The 22073-nt window shown below is 51.7% G+C and overlaps 6 protein-coding genes across 6 annotated transcripts; 3 read left to right on the top strand and 3 right to left on the bottom strand.

Annotated features, from left to right (window-relative positions):
• Positions 1 to 164: 164 nt before the first annotated feature.
• On the bottom strand, positions 165 to 1025 carry W97_06877 (uncharacterized protein; the record flags this gene model as incomplete). The annotated part of the gene is made up of 3 exons (XM_007784636.1): positions 165 to 383; positions 434 to 784; positions 840 to 1025. The coding sequence occupies 3 exons, from the start codon at positions 1023 to 1025 to the stop codon at positions 165 to 167; spliced, it is 756 nt and encodes a 251-aa protein (XP_007782826.1).
• Positions 1026 to 1567: 542 nt separating this feature from the next.
• On the top strand, positions 1568 to 2923 carry W97_06876 (acetyl-CoA C-acetyltransferase; the record flags this gene model as incomplete). Its single annotated transcript, XM_007784635.1, has 2 exons — positions 1568 to 1717; positions 1775 to 2923. The coding sequence occupies 2 exons, from the start codon at positions 1568 to 1570 to the stop codon at positions 2921 to 2923; spliced, it is 1299 nt and encodes a 432-aa protein (XP_007782825.1).
• A 1031-nt stretch (positions 2924 to 3954) lies between these two features.
• Positions 3955 to 6622, bottom strand: W97_06875 (AGC/PDK1 protein kinase; the record flags this gene model as incomplete). The annotated part of the gene is made up of 3 exons (XM_007784634.1): positions 3955 to 4293; positions 4352 to 4782; positions 4831 to 6622. 3 exons carry the CDS (start codon positions 6620 to 6622, stop codon positions 3955 to 3957), a joined length of 2562 nt encoding a protein of 853 aa, XP_007782824.1.
• A 2574-nt stretch (positions 6623 to 9196) lies between these two features.
• W97_06874 (uncharacterized protein) lies at positions 9197 to 9835 on the top strand (the record flags this gene model as incomplete). The annotated part of the gene is made up of 1 exon (XM_007784633.1): positions 9197 to 9835. One exon carries the CDS (start codon positions 9197 to 9199, stop codon positions 9833 to 9835), a length of 639 nt encoding a protein of 212 aa, XP_007782823.1.
• A 1675-nt stretch (positions 9836 to 11510) lies between these two features.
• W97_06873 (uncharacterized protein) lies at positions 11511 to 14837 on the top strand (the record flags this gene model as incomplete). The annotated part of the gene is made up of 5 exons (XM_007784632.1): positions 11511 to 11646; positions 11710 to 12218; positions 12291 to 12398; positions 12447 to 12560; positions 12609 to 14837. 5 exons carry the CDS (start codon positions 11511 to 11513, stop codon positions 14835 to 14837), a joined length of 3096 nt encoding a protein of 1031 aa, XP_007782822.1.
• Positions 14838 to 17622: 2785 nt separating this feature from the next.
• W97_06872 (uncharacterized protein) lies at positions 17623 to 18233 on the bottom strand (the record flags this gene model as incomplete). The annotated part of the gene is made up of 3 exons (XM_007784631.1): positions 17623 to 17826; positions 17879 to 18142; positions 18192 to 18233. The coding sequence occupies 3 exons, from the start codon at positions 18231 to 18233 to the stop codon at positions 17623 to 17625; spliced, it is 510 nt and encodes a 169-aa protein (XP_007782821.1).
• Between the last annotated feature and the right edge of the window lie 3840 nt (positions 18234 to 22073).

Raw genomic sequence — 22073 nt, 5'->3', positions numbered from 1 at the left:
TCCGACTTTGCTTCTACAACGAGTTTCATCGGATCGGATCGGCGTTGGGAGGGGGGACTTGTTTTCAATTGTATCCTTTATCTGCTATGATATCATAGACTTGAAGGAAAGAATCGATTTTAGGCTTTGAGAAACTTACGAATACCCTTTACATGTTTCGTAGCTTACTTGTTCTGATTAGCTTTGATCTTCTGGATCAGTTCACCTGTCCTGTTCAAGACACGCTGCTCGTCCCAGATGTATGTGACGCTCTCCTTCTTCATCGTTGCCGCCGCCCACTTTGAGAAGTTTGGCAGCTCGTTGAGTCCTTGCTTGAGCGATACCGGAAGGTATTCGCCATTAGCCATGGCGTAGATGCGGAGCAAGAACGGCGCGATTTGAACCTATTGAACTCAGCATCATTTTCATTACAGTCTATAGGGGCCAAACGCACCTCAGCGAACGTCAACTCCTCACTCCCTCCGAAAAACGGATTCGCGTCCTTCAGCAGCGGCTCAATCTCCTTCTTGACCGCCTCAACCATCTCCTTGCTCTTCGCTTCCTTGTCCTCCTTGCTGTCAGCCGCCAGTATCTTCATGAAGTACCCTCCAATCTTGGTATTCCACGTATCAACGAAGAAGTTGATGCGCGCCCGCACTAATGGTGCAGTCGGGCTGCTGAGCGACGCCGGGAGCAGATGGGACGGCCGGCTGTCTGCGAGGAATTGGGTCACGATTGCGGACTCGGTGATGATCTCGTCGTTGAGTATGCCATTGGAGTATTTGATCGTCGGTACGAGACCACGCTGAAGTTCATTAGCAACTGATAGCACCACTCATCAAGGTCATGGCGATGATTACCGGGTTGATCTCGAGATACCACGGCTCTCGCGGCTTGTCGAGGTCGACGATGACCTCTTCGTATGACAGATCGAGCTCCTTAAGCGCGATGTGTGCACGATGGGCGTAGGGGCAGCCGTGGTGCGTATACAAGGTGATTTTGGGGGCCACGCCCTGGCCACTGCCGGCATGCTCGTACGTTGCCATTCTTGCTGCACAAGGGCTGGAAGAGGCGGTATCACCAGTATCAAGGCGGGTCGTAAGGTTCGAGAGGAATTGAGATGTTGAAGAGACCCATTATGCATGAACTACTGCAGCATATATGGCACCCACCTGCTATGATGTGATTGATGAGCTTAAGTAAGCGGAGCTCTCAAGGCATGATTTCAAAGCTGCGACGGGATGTCCAGCATTTTTGTGATCCGGTCTCCGATCACAAGGTGCTTGTCCGGCACGTCCGGCTGCCACAGGTTCGTGTACGCGTACATAGCAAAAACCATCCACTAGGTCATCTCGTATGAGGATGGAAAGCTGAAATTGAGATCCGAAAGGTCAGAGAGCATCACGTCACGGGACAGCGGCCCGAGGTTCTCCAGGTTCCGCTTGAGCAGTTCTCCACGAATAGCCGCGTCTAAGAACCGTGGAGGGAACATCGCCAACATGTGATCCTATATTTCGTCTGGCAGCGTTCAGTTCTCCCCCCCTTCATGCTCCTTTACTGCTGAGCTAGTATACACCATTCCACCACCATGTCTGCCCTACGAACAGCCTCGCGCGCCATGTCCCGCCCCCACCAGCGCCTCTCCCAAGTCCAGCGACACTTCAGCACAACACCACGCCCCGCCCAAGAAATCCGCGATGCCTACATCCTCAGCGCGTCCCGGACGCCCGTGGGCGCCGTACGTCTCCCCTACACCACTCCTCCTGCCTATCACCCCCGCTAACCTCTCCCCCAGTTCAACGGCGCCTTCACCACCGTCCCGGCGCCCCACCTCGGCGCCGTGGCCATCAAATCCGCGTTAGAAAAGTCCACCGTGCCTGTTTCGAAGATCACAGACGTCTACATGGGCCAAGTGCTGCAAGCAAACGCCGGCCAGGCACCCGCGCGACAATCCCTGATCTTCGCCGGGCTCCCCAACACCATCGAGTCGACCACCATAAACAAGGTGTGCGCGTCGGGCCTCAAAGCCGTAACCATCGCAGCAGCGACAATCCAGCTGGGCCACACGGACGCGGCGATCGCGGGCGGGATGGAGAACATGACGCGCGTGCCGTACTACATCCCGCGCGCTTCCCAGCAGGCTCCCTTCGGCAACATGGAGCTCAAGGATGGCTTAATAGTGGATGGCCTCTGGGACGTCTACAACCAGATCCACATGGGGAACTGCGCAGAGAAGACGGCTAGGGACTACGACATCTCGCGGGAGGAGCAGGACGAGTTTGCGATCCTGTCGTTCAAGCGCGCGCAGGAGGCGTGGAAGCAGGGGCTGTTCAAGGACGAGATCGCGCCTGTGACGGTCAAGGGGAAGAAGGGGGAGACGGTTGTGAGCGAGGATGAGGGGTACATGAAGATCAAGTTTGACAAGGTGAAGACGCTTAAGCCGGCGTTCGATCGCAGTGGGAAGGGCACGATTACCGCGGCGAATGCGAGCAGTTTCAACGATGGGGCGAGTGCGTTGGTGGTCGGGAGCAAGGAGATTGCGAAGGAGTATGGAAAGGAGAGCCGGGTGCTAGCGCGGATCGTGAGCTACGCGGATGCAGCGGTGGATCCGATCGATTTTCCGATCGCGCCGGCGAAGGTGGTGCCGATTGTGCTGGAGCGGGCGGGGCTGAAGAAGGAGGACATTGCGGTCTGGGAGTTCAATGAGGCGTTTGCTGCGGTCATCAAGGCGAACGCGAAGATCCTGGGCTTGGGCGTCGACAATGTCAATCCACGAGGAGGTGCGATTGCGCTAGGGCACGCGCTGGGCAGCTCAGGTTCGCGGATTCTGGTTACGCTGCTGCATCAGCTGAAGGACGGCGAGTACGGCTGTGCGGCGATATGTAATGGCGGGGGCGCTACGACTGGCATCGTGGTGCAGAAGATTGGGCATGCCGATCTGTAAAAGTGAATTCTAAATTGGTATGAACAGCTCCAATCGACTCACGATCCATGCCTGGCTTCGTAGGCGCAGCTTACTATGCTATATTCAAAAGGACATTTCAGCATTCGTAAAAACCCCGCTCTGCCCTGCATAGCGCCTTATAATGTCGTTTTTCTTGCAGGGCGTCTTCCAAGAGGACTGTCTCAGCTGTCAGCATCTTGCCAATGTTGAGAACTCGAGCGAGTAACACCGCCCATCAGGTTCTAAGCTCTCAAGCGTTACACATTCATGGCACTCATAGGCAATAGCCCAAGCCGCTGAACAAGCCGGAACAAGTGAGGTGCAGCTCGCCGTACGCGGCGGGGCTTTGATACTAATACCTGGCTACAAGTAATAGGCTCCACCCATTCTCGCCTACACATAACTCTCGAAAGCCTATATCCCTCAGAAGTCCGTCATGGTTGAGTAGAAGGAAAGCAGCGCGTCTAACAACAGGCCAATGACCCTGCACTCAAAGAAGGCGTTTGCCATAGCCCCCAATTTGCCCACCTACAGATTGCATAGACAGCCTCACAGGCAGTGTTAAGGGGAAGAACGGTAATGGCAACACTAGCCGGTTCAGAAGTGCCAACTACAAAAGCCCCTACAACAACGAATGCGAAGAAACGAAGAACAACCGCTCAAGTCTGTAAGGTAGGGACCGCAAATATGTGAAGCTGAAATGGTTGGAACGTACGAGGAAGAGAACTCCGAACGCCGGGTGCTGCCGCTGCCATTACCGCCGCCTAAGATATGCTAGTGATAGGTTTATCCACAGAACAAAGGAGAGAGGAGTGATAATGATGATGATTGTGGTGGTGATAGAGCTGGCGCCGAGACCCGCACGGGAACTCAAATGCGGTCAATTTCGTGTGGGGCGGCCGGTGTGGAGGCTACGAGTAGTGATTCAGTCGGTGGTTCGGACAGTGTTTGTGCTGAACGGCCTCATGCTCGATCTGCAAGCGCTGGTGTTGATGAGATTTCGATGTTCTTCCGGCCCTCATACATCCCCCTCAAAACACAGCCGCAAGCCCATTCTTCGAGTGCCGCTTACTAAATCTCTTCCGCCCCTTGACCGAATCAGAATCCGGATCCTTCCGCAGGTGTCTCGCGGTAGGCACATTGACGCCCTCAAGCGCACCATCTCCGCCGATCGTGCTCGACGGGCTCGAAAGCGAAGAGCTCAGGTCGTTGAAGGTCGAGTCGCCGGAGTAGGAGTTGGTCATAGATGTCGAGATGGCGAACTCTTTCGCCCGCTCGATCGCTTCGAGCCACTCGGCCGCGGAGTACTTGCTGCCGTCTGGGTCGCTGGTTGTGGCTTTGGGATCTTCGAAGACGAGGTGTTTGTCACGCTGGTGGAGCGGTGGTCAGTATCCACGACATGGGGTTGGAAAAGACAGATCGACTTACAGTATCCACACACCACGCCGTCAGCCCCTTGGCATCTTTATAGCTCTTCCAGGTTACCTGCCCCAGCAGCGACACCTCCATCTTCGCCTTCTTCTCGTCGCCCCCCGCGGCCGCCATGATGATCCGCGCGCTCGACGTGATCATCACGAGGCGCTGGCGCTTCTTCGTGGTAGTCCCACCGAAGAACCGCGAGAATTTCTTCGGCGTGTCGGCAGCGGTGTCGCCGTTCTTCGAGGTCGGGCTGTGCGGCTGCGGTGTTGATGTGACGATGAGGTTACCGAGTTTGAGTATGCGCTCGTTGTTGCGAGTCAGGACGGGTGACCAGTCAATGTCGAGTTGGCTGGGTGGGGGGAGCTCGGTTATGAGTCGGGGTTGCGGACGAAGGGCTGCGACAGCTGCTGGTGGTGGTGGCGGCCCAGCTGTTGAGGGACCTATACTTGAGTCAGCCAATCCTTCAGCTGATGGTTCAGTTTTCGTACCATTAAGCCTGATGGGTTCTGCAGCGGGCGGCACATAGCTCCGCAGCCTTGGCGCCTTCTGTTTCCACAAGCCTGGGCCCCATGATATGCCATCGAAGAACTGATGATTCTTGATATGCTCGATCGGTAGCCGCTTTGCTGGGTCGAGGACCAGTAGTCGATCAACAAGGTCCCGTGCCACATCTGGGAATCCGTCCGGATAGGAGTACTCCAGCGCAACGATCTTCTGGAAGGTGAGGTACTCATTCCCCGCTTTGAACGGCGGCCGACCTGCAAGTAGCTGGTATATTATACAGCCGAAAGCCCAGAGGTCGCTCGCCTTGCAGGCATTCTTATCCGTAAGTAGCTCCGGGCTGACATACTCCGCCGTGCCCACGAATGATACTGCCCGATCGGTGTCGGCGCCGTCCATTGGGTCTCCTGCCATTGCTCCGCTCCCGTTTGGTCTCTTCATGTCAAGGATTTTTGCTGTGCCGAAGTCGGTGATTTTGACATGCATCTGGCTATCCAGTAGAACGTTCTCCGGTTTCAGGTCACGATGTATGACTCCGCGCGAGTGCATGTAGCCGATGGCGTCCAGAATCTGCGCTCCGTAGAATCTTGTGCATTCCTCATCAAAGGTGCCCATTTTCTTTAGGAATCCCAACAGTTCACCTCCGCTTGCCAGGTCCAGGACAAAGTACAATGACCGCTCATCTTGGAAAGTATAGTAAAGCCGCACTATGCCTGGGTGATCCGTCAGGCGATTAAGGGTGTCTTTCTCAATATTTACGTATTTTACTTTCTTCTCCTTGATAATGTGCCTCTTGTCCAGAACCTTGATCGCGTATTCTCTCAGCGTCTGCCGATCCGTCGCTGCCAGGACTGTGCTGTACGACCCCTCACCCAACGTCCGCCCAAAGTTGAAGTCTTTGACGCCCTTCTTGACTACCCGGTTCACCGGCCTCCCATCCGCATCCACCTCTTGCCGTATTCCGACCGCTGCTCCCTTGTCCTTCCACTCCTCGCTGCTGGCAAGCGGACCTCCCTCACCTCCGTATGGTGACCCCAGTGGCGGTCCCACACCAGGCGGGCTTTGACCGGTGGGTATCCGCCTTGAGCTTCGCCGCGGCGGCGCTGGACCATTGCCGCCCAGCATCTGTGCGTTCGGTGGGTACGATCTGCTGTTTCGGCTGAGCTCCCGTGTTGGTATGCCTGCTGCTTGCATGCCCGCCGCTGCAGCTCTTGAGTTACTGCGGCCCATAGAGGACGCTTGTGGAGGTGTGTCGTCGTTGTACCGATATCTTGAGCGGCCCGACTGCTCCGAGCTCGATGACAGGTTTGGGTGGTTGTAGAATCCAGACATTGGGCGCGGGCTTGTCCCTGGAGCACCGATGTAGTTGCGGCCAGGGTTTGGAGGCCCGCCAGGGTGGGTTGGATATTGCATCTGCTGTTGCGCCTGGTGTGCGAGCGGCATGGATTGCCTGTGGCTGAGTCTTGAAGTATAGAAGGGCTGCTCGGCGAGGAACGGCGGAGACTGTGGTTGCGGTACTAGAGTACTGTCGGTGGAGAAGGTGCTGGCATTGAAGCCTAGAGAGGATGATGGTAACTCTGATTCGATAGCAGGAAGGACATGAGACCTCTGCCGCTCGGTGATGGTGCTAGAAGATGAATGCGATGAGGGCGGTGGAGGGTCCATTGAGGTCGTTGGGTCCCTCTCTGGTGGTGATTGCGGAGAAGCTAGGTTGTCCTCGTCCGGGTTGGCTATGCGCAAGCCGCCCAGCGACTGGGACAGACTGATATCGCCGTTCATGGTGGTTTCGGAGGAAAGAGGAAGAGGCGAGCGACGGCCGGCGTGCCGGGCAGCGATGGTGATAGCGAGAGACGGTGGGGGCTGGCGAAATGACTGGGGGAGATTGAGGTGTTCGCCGACGGAGGATGCTGGCAAACGGGCCGAACGACGTAGGGTCTATGCTCTAAGCCGAACGTGGGAAGCCTCGCTGTTGGAGCAGACAGAGGCAGCACTTGAACAGACGCTGGGATATATCGAGCCCACGGACGGGGGTTTGATCAGCAGCTCTCTTCGCCGGCGTCACAGCGCAGTATCTCGTTCTTGGCATGGAGTTGATCGGCCGCGTTGCCGCTGACTAACACGATGGTCTCCCAGCTCTCCCAGCTTGCCGACTAGGAATCCCATCCTCCCTATCCATTGCAACGGCTCCCCCTTGCGGGATGCTCCAAAAATAGACAGAAAGACGGAATAGACGAAATGGGAGCCGAACTGAAACATATTGTGTGCCTATCAGGAAGCATGTTTAATTGGGGCATACGCGTGCCTGTGACATCTCGCCGGCTTTGCCCACCGTCTCAACCATCATTGTGCCTGGCAGTAGCTGTTCCGGGCACTCGAATAGCCCTCGAGACACCCTTTGATCATGTCAGACTTTCCAGTGGAAAGTAGCCATTTGGGGTGCGGCTTTGCCGCCTGTACAGAATCCCGGTCAAACATTCAAGCCCTCATCAGCAGGATCGCGCCGATGAATAAATTTGTGTATCAGTACCATGAAGCGCGAATCTGTCCGTTTAGCGCTTGATAACTTAGATGGCAATATCAGTCTATAACTCGACGAGAGGTCAAAGATGCTTCCACGCAGTAGAGCCCAGTACGGGTCCTTAGAGGGACATCCTTCCTAAGTTGTCGCTCGTGGGCACTTTCCTACTTCTCGTATGGAACAAGCACATGCAGTTCAGAAAATATGTCAGGTAGGCATAAGTTGACGACTAACAGTCGGCTTGCCCAACTGCTGGGAGGTAGTCCCAAACTATCTGCTGTCGTCTTTCCTCGTTGTCTTTTTACGAGTGTTCATCTCAAAGTCCATCAGCTCAGTCACTTCTGTCTCCTCTAAAACCTCCTCAATCAAGCTTCTGAAGCAAGTCAAGTGCTGGGAGCACCAGTATGATCCGTCTGTCACCATCTGAAATAGTCCTCACGTCCTCCGATGCCGACAGAGCAATACGCCGTCTAGCCAGCCGACAGCCTGCCAGGGGCTGGGTCAGTCAGCCTGTCTCTTACGCCGCTCCTCGACTCCGTCGTGGCCCGGCACGCTTACGAGACGAAGCCGTCACTTCCCACAATCATGGATATTTTCCAGCTCTGCAACCCGGTATACCTTATCCGCACTTTCCATCTTCCAAAGAATCCTCCACGGACGTCGAGATGTCCTCAGAAGACAAGGGAGAAGTATCGACACCGCTCAAGCAGGCCTCAGTTCCCGGTTTCGGTGGGAGCAGGCGCCATGGTACTTCTCTCGATGCCACTACCCGTGTGAACCTTCATCGTGCCATGGAACAATTGAACCTCGACGGAGCAGCAGACCGAGAAGCATCTGGCATTGCCCATGCTGTTGGCGCTACATGCAGCTCTCCAGCCGCGCCACAGCCACCGCTGCGGTATAGCAGTAGGCTAGTTTCCGCACACCCATCAACCTTCGCAACGTCATATCGTCATTCCGCGCCTCATCTGCTTCGCCCAAGATCAGTATCACAGACCATGAAGTGCCGCCCAACGAGATACATCGGCGTTTCCGGCACAACAACTCGGCACGATAGAGCCTGGTTCTCCGAAATTATGGAAGACTGCATCATTGAGCGAATCCTGTTCCTTCCTCATGACAGTCCAGGAAGGTTTTCTGTTCATCTTGCCTTTTCGTCAGTGCATGATGCTACCAAAGCCAGAGATATACTCCGGAGAGAAATGCTGAGTGCCAACTATGTTGACTACTCCGGACCCGAGCTTGGTCAGGCTCGCCAAACACCTCGCCGCCTTACTGTTCCACATACGAGACCCAGCGCAGCTCGTACTTCGTCCTCATCCTCGCCCAACCTTACCCTTCCACGCCCACCCGCTGATGACGCAGCATTCATGCAAGGCATACGCTCGCGCATCAGCAGCGGCAGCAGCTCATCCAGCACCCACTCTTCTACGAACACCAATAACTCATCCTCGGACGATGCCTCCATTCGCGCGCTCGCGAACGTGCCATCACCGCTAGAATCTGTCGAGCTGGAGGCCACTTCGTACTTCCCGCAGGTTCCATCAATCCGGTCCTTCGGCACAGTTCGCCGCACCTCGCCCCGAGAGACCTTTCGCGTGCCTCTGTTCGACTCTCCGGAACGGCGCCATCGTGGTTCTGATGTACCTCCTGCAGGTAGTACTCCGTCTTCCGCTGCTACAAGACCGAAACCGGACTCGCCGTATCCACCACGCTGCCCCTTGCCGCAGCTACGCACAATTCCCCCGGGAGGAAGTCTCGCTCAAAGTGGAAGCCACGAGACAGTCTTAGCGGCCACCACGGCCTTTCTCGACATGCGCCCTTCCACCGCGCCGATGCCGAGTTCAGAACCCACCACCTCGCCTCCGATCCAAGCCCGCGACTTCGCACCCCGTGCCGCACCGCGCACTACCTCTCCCCACGACTCTCCCATCTCAGCCACAGCCCGCATCACCACCCAGCCAGACGTCCAAGTATCCAGTCCACCTCGTCCCACGAGCTCAGAACGCATCCTCGGACCAACAACCCACTACGCTCCCCATCCCAACCCCACCCCCGGCTCCGTAGAATCCGACCAAGTCTTCCTCCGCGGCGGCGAGGTTGCGCGTGCGCACCACTTCCGCACCGTCCCGCCCGCGCGAAGATCCACTATCTCGACTACAGCGCTTGCGATGTTAACAGAAACAGCACCGACGTTGGCAACTGTGCTGCGCTCTGCGCACACCCGCCGCCCACGCTTCGTCCTGACGCCACAGCGCGCCATCGACGACGAGCGGGAGAACTCGGGTGCGGTGGAGGAGAGGGCAATGATGGAAGAGTTGAGGGAGAGGGAGAGGGTGCTGGGTATCAGGGGCGGGACTGGAGTTGGAGGTGCCGCGGCGGGTGGGCAGGGGGCGAGCGGGGCGGATGTTGGGGTAATGGATGAGACACCGCCAAGGGAGGGGAGGTTTGCGAGGATCGCTAGAGGAGTTTGAGGAGGAGTGGATTTGGATTAGATGGAGAGAGGGACAGGCTTTGGTATGGGATTTTTAGGGGAAGAGGGGGACGCGATCGATGCGCTCGGCGGGTTGAAGAGGCTGCAGAAGCATAGTAGCACTGTAGATATAGGATCAGAAGTAGATTGAATACTGAATACACTATCAGTACAGAAGCATCTGCTTGGTTTGCTGCTGTAGAGTGCAGAGTGTGGGATGTGTCGCTCTCATCTATGTAGTTGCAGTAAGGTGCACGCACGGACCACTCAGCTAAAATGACCGCTCCTTGTCACGTGATTGTCAACTTCATCCCATTGATGGAGGAGATGACATTCCAATACAGGTTCAGAGCGCCTCGTATCTGTGCAAGACCCCTCTGAAAGAGCTCGCTGAGATGCATGCGAAGCTACAATACATCATCAAAGCTGCCCTGAATGGATCGCATAACGCGATGGAACAGCTTTGACTAAAGATGAACCGGCCGGACAAACCTCTGGGCTACTTGATCCATTTATTTCTAGCAGCGTTTGGGATGCTTAGAACTTACCATGCAGCCCCTGAATATTGCCCAGTTTGCAGACAGCCATAATTGACTCAATGGCATAAGTTGCGGAGTATTTGCGAGGTCAACTTTGTGCAGTATTTGCCAACCTCAGCGTCCCGCTCGTTGTTATTCTGATACCAAGTAACGGTCTGGAGCGTGTGTGGACAAAGAAGCTTTAAGAAAAGAAAGGGCTGCATCTATATCTCATTGTCTGGCCGGAGTTCTTCAAGGGACCAGGATACGGCTTTGTTCGTTTCGTTGTGCAGTCTCTTGTTCTCCTGGGCGAGCCGCGGTCGAAACATCCCCGAGATGCTTCTGCTATTCTCCTGGAGCGTTGTTGTTGCGTAACGTCTGTCAGACAGGGCGCGCGGTTCCAACGGTGCACGTTCAGTCCTTACTTCAGGAATTTAGCAAACGGTTGTATCCATGATGCCGCCATAGATACGCTTTCGTATATTCAGAATTTCTTGTCAATATAGAACATCCAGGCGGCCTCCTAGGCGGTCTTGTTACTGCTCCCCGGCCCATGCTCGGATGGAAACTTTCCACGGCGGGCTGAACTCATTTGCACGTCTGCTGCTGGCCCCACGGAAGTGAGCAATGAGCAAACATCTAGAGCCGGCCAATGGGCTGGCCCATCCCGTAAAGTTGTCCTGGCCGGATCCGCCGCCGTGTGCTCGTGAATTGGCGAGTCGGCAGCGCGTGCCCCGTTGCTGGGTGCCGTATACGTGAATGATCCCAAGTCACCAAGGCAAACCACGACCTCAGCGCGCGCAACGGCACTAGTCGACGACTTCACCCTGTTTACCTACTCAGTCACAGACCGCGTAGGCGAGAGCAAACATACCACCTCTTCTTCTTCGACCTCCCTCGACCTCTTCTTCTTCCACACCTGTTGAACAACTCAACATCTTCCATCTAGGACCCATACTGAGCTGGCTGATATTCTTGTTCACCATCCTCAACACCATACACTCATCTTCTTCTTTCAGAAGCGCAACGCGCAATATCGTCTCAACATCAGAAGAAACTCATAGAGGCCCGACCTCATCCACTTCTTTCCAGACTTGGGCTACGAAACACTCTCAACAGACTCAAGAACCTCGACCGGTGGACGCGATGGCAAGCACAATGACCCAACTCATCCTTGCTTGCGCCCTACTCTTCATCAGCTCATATGAGCATCCATGGCTACCGCTGTGGATCATATTCGCGCTGATTCTCGTATCTTCGGCGATCGAGAACACCACGAAATGTTCGCAGACCGGTAAGAACTCGATCCACTTATACGAAATGGCTGTTGATCATCCTAACACTCAAGCTTGTACAGACTCATCGAAAGTTGGGATGGGCAAGGCCTCTTCCGTGTCCGTTGCAGCCGCCGGTGTGTACTTGGAAGAGCTACTTGAAGCATTCCAACCTATCCCGATCAGCATGATCAACATCAAGGACACACTTACCTTGTCGTCCTTCTCCGACATTCTGCACGGACCCGAACCAGCTGGAGAACACCTGGAAGAGCTCTGCAATGCCTTTCAGCCCCTATCATCCTACATCGGCTGCCTCGCGAATAGCCTCACCTTCTCTTCTTCTTCCGCTACTCGCCATCCCCTGACACACAAGGCGGACCAACATACCGTTCCGACTAGCGGTAAGATCATCGACCGCACACGGCCCTTTGGGTCCAAAGCGTTTACCAAGCCGAACACCGGCCTTCCCACACCACCAGAGACCCCATCAGAGCACTCGCTGGCTGAAGAAGATGTCTCCGAGACATCGATGGCGGATGAGGACAATACCAAACGTCCTCCAACACCAAGCTCGTCCACAGAAGCAGATGTATGTACCGTCCCCGCCGACAAATGGTTGATCTAACATCCCTTTGAGACTGCAACTGACCGTCTTGAGCAGCAACTAAAGGAAGATGGGGTTCTTATACCCTCTGCAGCTGACGAAGCGATCCTCACTGCTGCCATCGACACCGTCCTGGATGAAGAGCTCACCACCACATTCGATCAGGTACGTCTCCGTCCCCGAGTGGTCTGTACCTCGTCTGATGACATCCAGGAGAGCCAGCCGTCCGAGGAACTAGAGGCAGCTGAAAAGGCATCCAACGACGATTGCATGCAAGTCGTCCATCGTCGCCGTCTTGTAAAGCAACGTGACTTGTCCAGAAAGAGGGTACGTGACTCTTCTCACACGACACACGACTTGGCTGATAGATTCCAGGATGTCCAGTCATCCGGAAAAGCAGCAGTCGTCACGCCGGAAGACCAAGAGGAGCTCCTTGGGAATGACTTGCTGTCCGTACCTTCTCGTCGTAACCGTCGCACCGTGGACGATGGTGCACCGCTTCATTTCTCCGGGCCCTGCACTGACGATGAGCTCAGTCAATGGGCAGAGGAGAATGGTCTGGATGGAGCCATCCCACGTGGCGAGAAGTTCCAGGGGCCCGACTGGAGGGAGTCGACCCGTGATCGCGACCTTGAAGGCGCGAAGGAACACATTATGGTCTGGACAGAATGGGGACACCGAGAACACTTCCGGCTGATCCCAAAGCCGAACGCACAGCTGATTTTCTCCGACCCGGAGGTCTTGGAGGAAGTGTCAGACAAGGCATCGAAGCATTTCCTGGACAAGTTCCCTGATGCCTGGGAAGTCCCAGCACATCAATATGATGCTAACGGAGATGAGGACTCTGAAGAAGATGAAGGCTCTCAGGAAAATGAATACTCGGAGCAGGATGGAGACCTCGAACAGGATGAAAGCTCTGAGGAAGATCGAAGCTTTGAGCAGGAGGGAAGCTCTGAGCAAGGGGAAAGCTTCGAACGATTCGGAAGCTCGGAACAAGAGGGAAGTTCTAAGCAGGACGGATACTCGGGCGGAAGCGGAACGTCGCCACCCTCGGAGTCGAACGCATCCCCTTCGATCGGCTCAAAGCCAGGTCACCAGGCATCCCAGGGACGAACGGAACCAGCACCCATCTCGAACAGGGCTGCTATTGAAGCACCATCAAAGAAGCCGGCTAAGCAGTCGCGCTTCGCGGCCTTCTTCGCACAACAAGAGGCGGACAAGAAGAGCTCCGAAGCAGAACGCAATGAGCTGGACTCTGCACTGAGAGGATACGATGAGCCGCTCACGACTGCGACTGGGAGTGGAGAGGCACCGCTGCCGCCGAGCGAGTCCGATCAAGACATCCAATACGACCGGAAGACTCTTTTCCCTGAATGGACTCAGGGTTACAACCAAGAGATGGTCCGGTGGAAGAACCCTGTCTGGTGGGAGCAAAAGGCGGAGCAGGTCCGTCTAGAGTTCCGGGATAAACTGCCGTCGACACTCGCGGAAGAGGTCAGATACCGTCAATTCCTTGGATACCAAAGCACCAACGAGTTTGGCAGCATGGATCTCGTCGCGAACATCAAGGGTAGTGATCCGTCGCTAGACAAGAGCGGTTGGTATCCCAGTACCAACATCACGCCATACTACCAGACCGCCCCGTACCGGCGGTTCCTTTTCGATCCAAGGCCACATGGTGCTGACACACCAGACCAGGTGCCACATGAGTGGCACCCAGTCCTTGTGGCACGGCACCAAGTCATGGGCCGCCGATTCTGCAAAGCGCCAGAAGCCGTATGCTACGCCAGACATTTCGTGGAGCGAAAACCTCAATTCGACGACGGAATGAACAAGGCGCGTCGATTCTGGGTCCATATGGACGCTCGTCCTCCGAAAGACCTGGACTTTTCGCAGAAGGCCATCGACGCCATGGAGGCTGGACCAAGCTCGCCAGTCGTCAAAAAAGAAGACGACAACTACGGATCCATGGGTTTCGATCCGTCCATCGTCGACTCGCCGTCGTTGATGGGCAAGTGGTCTGAAACGGTGCCTCGCCGCCATCAGCATTTGCGCACGAACACCCGTAATCGCCAGCTCTTAAGCAAGGCCCTTCGTCGACGCCAGCCCTTGAGCAGGGTTTCGGAACGGCAGTTGGCAGCCCTTCAGGCGCTGCATGACTCCATGGGCAAAGAAGAAGAGATGGAGCAAGAAGAGGTAGAGCAGGAGGAGGTGAAGCAAGAGGAGGTGAAGCAAGAAAAGCTGACAGTACGCCGACCCCATCAGTTTTTGAAGAAGCCCACGCGTGACCGTCAGCTCTTGAGCAAGACGCTTCGCCGTCTGCCCTTGGGCAAAATTTCGGAACGGCAGTTCGCAGCTCTCCAGGCGCGGCATGACCCGAAGGAAGAGAAAGAACAGATGCGGCAGGAAGCGAAGGCAAGGCGTATCTCACAAACCGCCGCCATACGGGATAGGCTTTGGAAGGGATACGCGGCGTGGCAAGATGCTGGTAGCCGACCGCCGCTTCCAACTCTGGCCAATCCCAAGCTGGGACCGGCACCAACAGCGGATTATCTGCCGCCTGGATTCAGGGCGCAGCATGATCCATTTGCACCGAGGGTGTAGCCTGTCACCGATGCAATGCCGTCCATGCCGCCAGTTCTAAGGGCCGGGATCCGCGAGGCAGGCCTGAAGGACATCTTCCTTTTTGTGTTGTTCGGTGTCGAGGTACTGCAGTAGGAAGGGGCGTTGAGGAAGGAACGTCGCTCGAGAAGCAGTGGCGATGTTGTTGACCCATAGCAACCTCTTTGTACCGGGCGGAAATTTGTCTTTTGTACTGCATCCAATAAGAATTATATTTTCCTCCAACACGTATTCTCAAGAGCAGTACCAGTGGCAATTGTGACTTATTCTTTGACGAGCAGAATGACAGACTTAGAAGAGAAGGAACTGTACTTGCACTTTCACCGGACAGATCCCGCCAGAAAACGATCTCAACACGGTTGTTTCTTCATCAAAGAGTTTACCCGGGAAGAGCAGTGGTGGCGACCGATGCCCACTGGAGACCGAAACCTTATCGAGAGGCGTGAAATTCCCAAGGAAACAAGACCACTATTGCGCGGACGGTACATGCTGGTACACAAGGCAATGGTGGATCTTGATACCCAAAGATGGAGGATTTACGAAGTTCCGGAGCGATTGTTTTCGACTTTGAATGCTGGGAAGCCCATAGGGCTGCAGGATCCAACGCTGTGTGGTACTTGCGACGACGTGGAGTGCCCAATAAGATGTCAACAGGGTCCAGACCATTTCCTTTCCCGGATGATGTCACAGTACATGTACATACTTCCAGCCCCAGTAAGAGCCGCACTCCCAGCCGGGCCGCGACCTCAGGTGCTCGACGTGCCGTGCGCTTCGCCTGAACTGATGAACGACCACGAGCGGAGGCTTTTCTACCGCACTCCGGTAGCCGCGTCAGTGCCGTCGAATCTACCGCGCTTGCCGGCCATTAACGACTCTTGGATCATACAACCTTGGTCCAAACCTCCGAATCGAAGGAAGCGGGAACACGCCAGTGTCGAAGAACGGATCGATTCGAATCCGTCTGCTCACGATTCACCGGCTAAGAAAAGCCGATCAAGCTTGCGAGTGCCCTCGGGCACCAGCGGATGGTTGTCGGCAGCTCTCAGCCATGGCCCAGCAGTTGGTGATATTGTCAAGGAGCCTAAGGCCGCGGTCCCAGAAGAACCGAAGGCGTTCAGCGGCCGCAGTGCAATGACGTGCAAAGATGCCGTGGATAAAATTGTTGAGTACCAATCCTTGATTTCGGAGGCTTTGGCTACGACCGAGGAGTACGTCCTATCCATGCTAAGTCTTTTCCCTTCTCCGTTAACGCTTCCCACAGGCTTCTGGATGCCGCTCGTCTGGGATATCCACCAGATCTTGCCGAAGGTTTGTTCTTTCTAGATGGTGTCCTTAATCAGATTAGTCCCTCAGAAGTAGAGCCTCTGCTGTTTTCTTTTGCTGTGTTGGGTTTTCGTCCGCAATGGACTAACAGGGAGAAAATCCTGTTGGATTTGGTACGTGAAGGCTCCGTCTGTACGACGCATTTTTTACTAATCGGTGGCAGGCGTATCTGGCGTTGAGAGAAGTTCGGCTGAGAATGGAGCCCGGCGTGGTAACGTGTTGATGGCTTCTGCAACTCTTCAGTTGTCGTCTTTGCTATGGATCCTCTGGTTGGCGAAATCAGTCCGGCGTACGCGTTGTTAGACGAGCTGTGGTTCTGATGCGTGATGAGGCGAGCGTGAGACGAATTCTCTCTGCTTAGGGTGGTACTCGCACACTCGTCCTCCACCTGGTAGCTCTAGGATGACCAAAAGAAGCCAACGGCACTTATGACTTGGAGAGTGAGCCGTTGAAATTAAACTCCTCTAAAGTCTGGCAGGCGAAGGAGTCATATGCTCAGCCGACATTCGTCCATCGACTGTTGCCTTTTCAAGAGTCGAAGTGGAACAGACAATAGGAAATGTGCAGCGGAGGCTCCTCACTGAACAGACTTGTTGACTAGGCGGCTGATCAGATCACGCCGCTTACATCAGGCGCCTCCTGAAGCTTCTTCATGCGTTACGTTGGTTTCGGTGCTCATTTTCACCTCTTCACGAGTGTTTCGTGATTTCAGGCCCCACCCACTTCGGCGGACGAAAAGCGGATTAACCTCTCTTTCTCAACCCAAGTCTCACCAGGCATGCTCGCTACAACGGACTCTGCTTCAACATCAGGCGGAGATGAAAAACCCAGTCCCGTCCGTCCCCTTTGTGCAATCGCGCACGGGGTGCCGTGAAGCGTGCAGCCACTTCATTACGGTTTCACGGCGGCTTCACGGCGGCTTCACGGCGGCTTCACGGCGCTTGAATGGATTGAAAATATGCTTAATCCATCTCGGTCCATCTACGGACTTGTCGATGAAGGTAGGAAGGCTCTTGCAGAGGGGCTGATGCCTGGTGACGCCTGTTTCTCCTGAATGTCATGACTGGGGTGCGTGAGCGATGATCACGTGACATTATGACAAATTTAAAAATGTGTGGTCGCGCAAGATTGACAGTCGAATTTTAATATCATATCTCTAACAAAGCATTTTTTTTCCTTGCAAGAGTGTTTTATCAAGATCAATCAACAGTAAAGTTGTATGGGGGAGGTGGTCTTTATATTAGGTAGTGATACAGGTTTTACACATTAATTAAAAGGTGCCAGTAGCTAAACGCCCAAACGTCTTTCAATGACCAACGCCCAAAGTTGAAGTCCCACTACTGGATAATATCGTTCCATAGTTCGTACCCAGCGTCGTGGTATCATATGCCGGCCGCGGCGGCAGTCAGTGTCCGGTGGAACATTCAGTCTAAACTGAAGTTTCTTAAACCTGGCTCATAGTCGGGCCCCTGCGGATACCGCCGGACCTCATATTGGCGCTGCCCCGGCTTTGCATGAACGAGAGCACGGCAGACGCAGCGAATGCAGCGAAGCCGAACCAGAGAAATGCGGTCGCGGCTTGTGCTTCGCGACAGCGCTTGCCACGATTGAGTGAGCCGTTGGTGATGACGTTCCTCTCAGTGTACTCCTATGTGCCATTAGCAACAAGCCGAACGGAACTGAGTGAGTGAAACACGTACATCGTTGCTGCAGCTGTGCACGCCAAGGTATGCTGCGGTCGCAATACCAGCGATAAGGAAGAGCACGGTGTTGAGCACGTCGAGTGTAATGACGGCGATCGGGATGAAAATGCTCTCCATTATGGTAGCGGCTATGAGGTAGAACAGCGAGAGCATAGCGAATACTGCCACAAACATGTCGAAGTTGACCATGCTGTGATCGCCGGCGAAGGAGGTTGCGATCATGTCGCCGACGAGTGCCATGATGAGGAGTGCCCAGAGGAACTGCCAACGATTAGCTGTGAAACTGGAATGCTGTTGGTGAGCGGCATACCTGGAGGCCACGCATGGCGATGTTGATCGTCTTGGACACCATTGCGACGGCTCGAGACGGACGGTGGTGAGAATGCGAAGAGGCTGAATGTAGGGTCGATGAAGATGGGCGCGTTGAAGATGTCGCGGAAATGGTCGACAAGATTGTTGGATGATGAGGTCTGAAATGCGGTGGGAACCGGACTGCCTTGCTGCTTAAAAGAGCTCCCGCGTGTTATGACGACAGCGCTGTGATGTCAGCAGAGGTTTGCACGCCAAGGGCGGCTGCAATGACTGTTGCGGCTTTTTGGGCCATCTCCAGTGTCAAGAGCAGCAACGCTCACTTTTAGCCTTCTCTTGCGCCGAGCGCCGAGCACCGAGCGTCCCGAGAGGACAGAAACGCAACAGCGCGGCAGACTAATGACGGGATGATGCTGATGGCTGCAAGTTTGGAAGATCTTCTGGATTGAGCCGCAACGGTTTGGCTTTCTCATCGGCTTTTCAAGCGGATTCCACTCGATTGGGAGTTCGAAGTCGCCCAAGACAGAACTGAGCATTGCGGCTTGCTCGCATTACCCGAGCAACAGCCACGTCACATGACCGTTAACTCCCGCCAAGAGGATTTGCTCTCTGCTGTCCCACCTTGAGCATATCACCTCAAGAATTTCTCGTTTGGCTGGCAAAGACAGAAGAAGCGTCCACCATGACGGCGAGTCGTTTAGAGAGACAAGGTTCTCGACCAAGATTTTCATTCAGCAACCATGACGCTTTTCACGATTCCGTCCCATATCGCTTGAAACGGCACTCGATCAACGCTAGCTTCGGCCGCAAGTCCCAATCGGCATGCAAAAGGCCAACGTCAATATCTTAGCCGCCTGCGAGGAGCGAAGCGACGAGCGGCGGCCTCCGACCTTTCGCCGAAGGCGACCTGTCCGTGCCCTCTTTCCTGCCTATAAGGAGCGGAGCGACGTAGCGGCGGCCCTAATCTTCTGTTAATAGAAGTGAAGCGACTAAGGTAGTTGCCTCGCCCGCCTTCTAACTTCCTTTTTATAGGGGATTCTCCCTTAAACCCCCCGGTGTGAGGGAGAACCGAGCAACTAGCTCCTGCCTCTAATATTAACCGTTATTTGGCCGGCTTAGCAAACTAGTGAACTTTAAAAGCGCTTCTTGCACGTAGTTTTTTAGATACTAGTAATTAACTAGTTTATACTCTATTACTACTTACACGCCTATATTAGAGTTCTTTAAGTGTAGTTTCTCCTTGAAGCTTATCTACCTAAAAGCTTCGACACATATTCCTTATTATTACCTTTAAGGTAACCTTAGCCCGCATCAACTAAGTAGCTACTTATATTAGCTACTACTCCTACTATATTAGTATATATACGGCACGAGCTATATTAGTTAATAATAAAGCTATTAGCGTTACTTTATCTATATAAACTCTAATAGTTACTAATTATAATTAATAAGTAAGAAGAGTGTTTCTACTACTCTAAAAAGATAGTTCTAAGCTTATAGAACACTATTACAAAGTATACTTTAGCCTATACGCTAACTAATAATAGTTAGTAGTATCCCGAAACCGATTCTAGATTATTACCTATTAATTAGTCTAATAAAAGCACTATCTCACAGTCTCTTAAAAAGTACTACACTATTAGTTATAAAGTGGTATCCTACTACTAGTAGGCCTTATCGAATAATATCGCGAACGATAAAAGAGAGACTTCTATTAGTTATAACTATTATAAGACTATCCTAGGTTTCTAGAATATTGCGGTAGCTAGTAGTTATAGCTTCTCTACCTTTAACTTTAGAAGGACTATTAATAGGCAATATATCTAACTTTTAGTAGAAAGGCTAACTACTAGGATTATTAGTATTATCTACCTTAACTAATAGTTGCACTTAGCTATTTAAAGTAGATATTAATTCCTTAACCTAGCTAATAATAGCCTTATTAGCTTTATAGATAATAGTATTAGTTAATAAAGTTATAATGTTTGTGGCTATAGACGTAATACATATTACTAAATTCTATAGGTATATAATATAAGATATTAACGAGTTTCTACTATAGATTAAAATTAAGGCCTTACTACTTCTATAGTACTACAGAGACGAGCACGAACAGTATTTAGTAAAAATAATAACACTATATTAGTATCTAGCTAGCAAGACCCTTAAGTATTTCCTACTATTATCGCCCATTATTACTTTAAGCTAGATAGAAATATATAAGGAACTTAAAGAGTAGTCTATAATATATACTCTTCTAAATAAAGTCAGCGAGGTAGCTAATAAGCTCTAGACGCTTAGGTAGGGTAGTGAATCTATAGATATCTATATTAAATAAGCTAGAGAAATATATAATATACTTCTAGTAGAGATATCTCTCTCTATTATTTAATATATAGTAAACTATATAAAGAACGAATAAGTTAGGGAATTAGTGGGAACCTTTCTATACTTTAAGGATTATTATACCTTTAAAGATACTACCTAGGCTCTACTATTAGTATCAGTTAAAGGTTTTACTACTTCCTTAGATATTAATACTTCGAATAAGGACAAGGAAGAGCTAAGGAAATTAATAGACCTAATAGATCTAATTAACTAAATAGCTAAAACTATAGTAAAGGCACTTATAGAAGGAATAGAGAAGGTATTTAAGACTTTAAACCTTAATAATAGTTAATAATAGGTATAAAAGCCTAATATATTCACACTTAAGCCGAAATCTACTATTATAGTACTAAGTACCCTTAGCCTATAGGAACCTTCTAATTTAAACGCTAAGGTCTACTATATCTACTATTAAGTAGGGTACTTCTTACTAGACTATAATAAGCTTATTAGTTAGGATGAGCGGCTCTGATATAAGGCTTTATTTTATAGATATAATAAGATATCTAAATAGGCTGATGCTGCCTATATAGATTATTACTAAGGCGAGACACATTAAGTGGAATTTATAGAAGTCTTAACTAACTTAGATTTAGAGATAGAAATCTATATAGTAGAGAAATAAGAGGCGGATATAGTTAGTCTAATAGAAGATAATTAACTAGCTAAGAAGCGCATAAGCTTAAAAATAAAGAAAATAAAAAAGGCTATAGTCTAGCGATATGCCTAGTATATATAGGGTAGGCTAGAATATAACTTTATAGGTACTATTATAAATAAGGTGATTACTAAGTAAGACCGGTTAATATAGAGGTATATTATTACTAATACTTCTTATATTACCTCGTAAATTAGTTATAGTCTTATGCGCCTAATAAAGTAGAGAGCTAAGAAGATTACTTTCGCTTCTTCTATAAATAATAGTTAACTATAACTAGAAAAGTTAACGTAAACTTTTCTACTAGTACCTATAGTTAAGAAAATTAACGCTATAGACTTTACTAACCCTATAAAGATACTAGCCTATATTCTAAAGATCCGTAATTTCTATATAAGCGGTATATTTATCTTATAAATAATCTATAGACTCTCTACTAGGTATAATATATTCTATTAGATGGTAGTTCCACTATAAATATTATAAACTAGAAAATAGTAGAACGTTTATACCTTTTAATTAATTAGTAATAGCCTACTAAAATATTATACGTAGAGGGTAGCGGTATTATAGTAGATATAGTATAGTTTAATCTATTAATTACTAGGTAACTAAGATAAGTAAATGTATATATTAGTAATAGGAATATAACCTATACTATTTTACTTAGCCGCGGATTTCTATATTTAGCTAAGGTAAAGAAAATATATAAGTACTAGTATCTTTCCTTTAAAGATATTTATAGTTACTGCATTAAGGTTTCTAGAATAGATTCTAAGATATATTATTAGTCTTTAAAGCGCGTAGAGTTAGCGCTAGACTAGCTAAAGGCAGTAG

This window comes from Coniosporium apollinis, assembly GCF_000281105.1.
Source record: "Coniosporium apollinis CBS 100218 chromosome Unknown supercont1.35, whole genome shotgun sequence".
NCBI lineage: Eukaryota > Fungi > Ascomycota > Dothideomycetes > Coniosporium > Coniosporium apollinis.
Note: the sequence above shows the minus strand (reverse complement) of the source record. Positions and strands in the feature narration are given on the sequence as shown.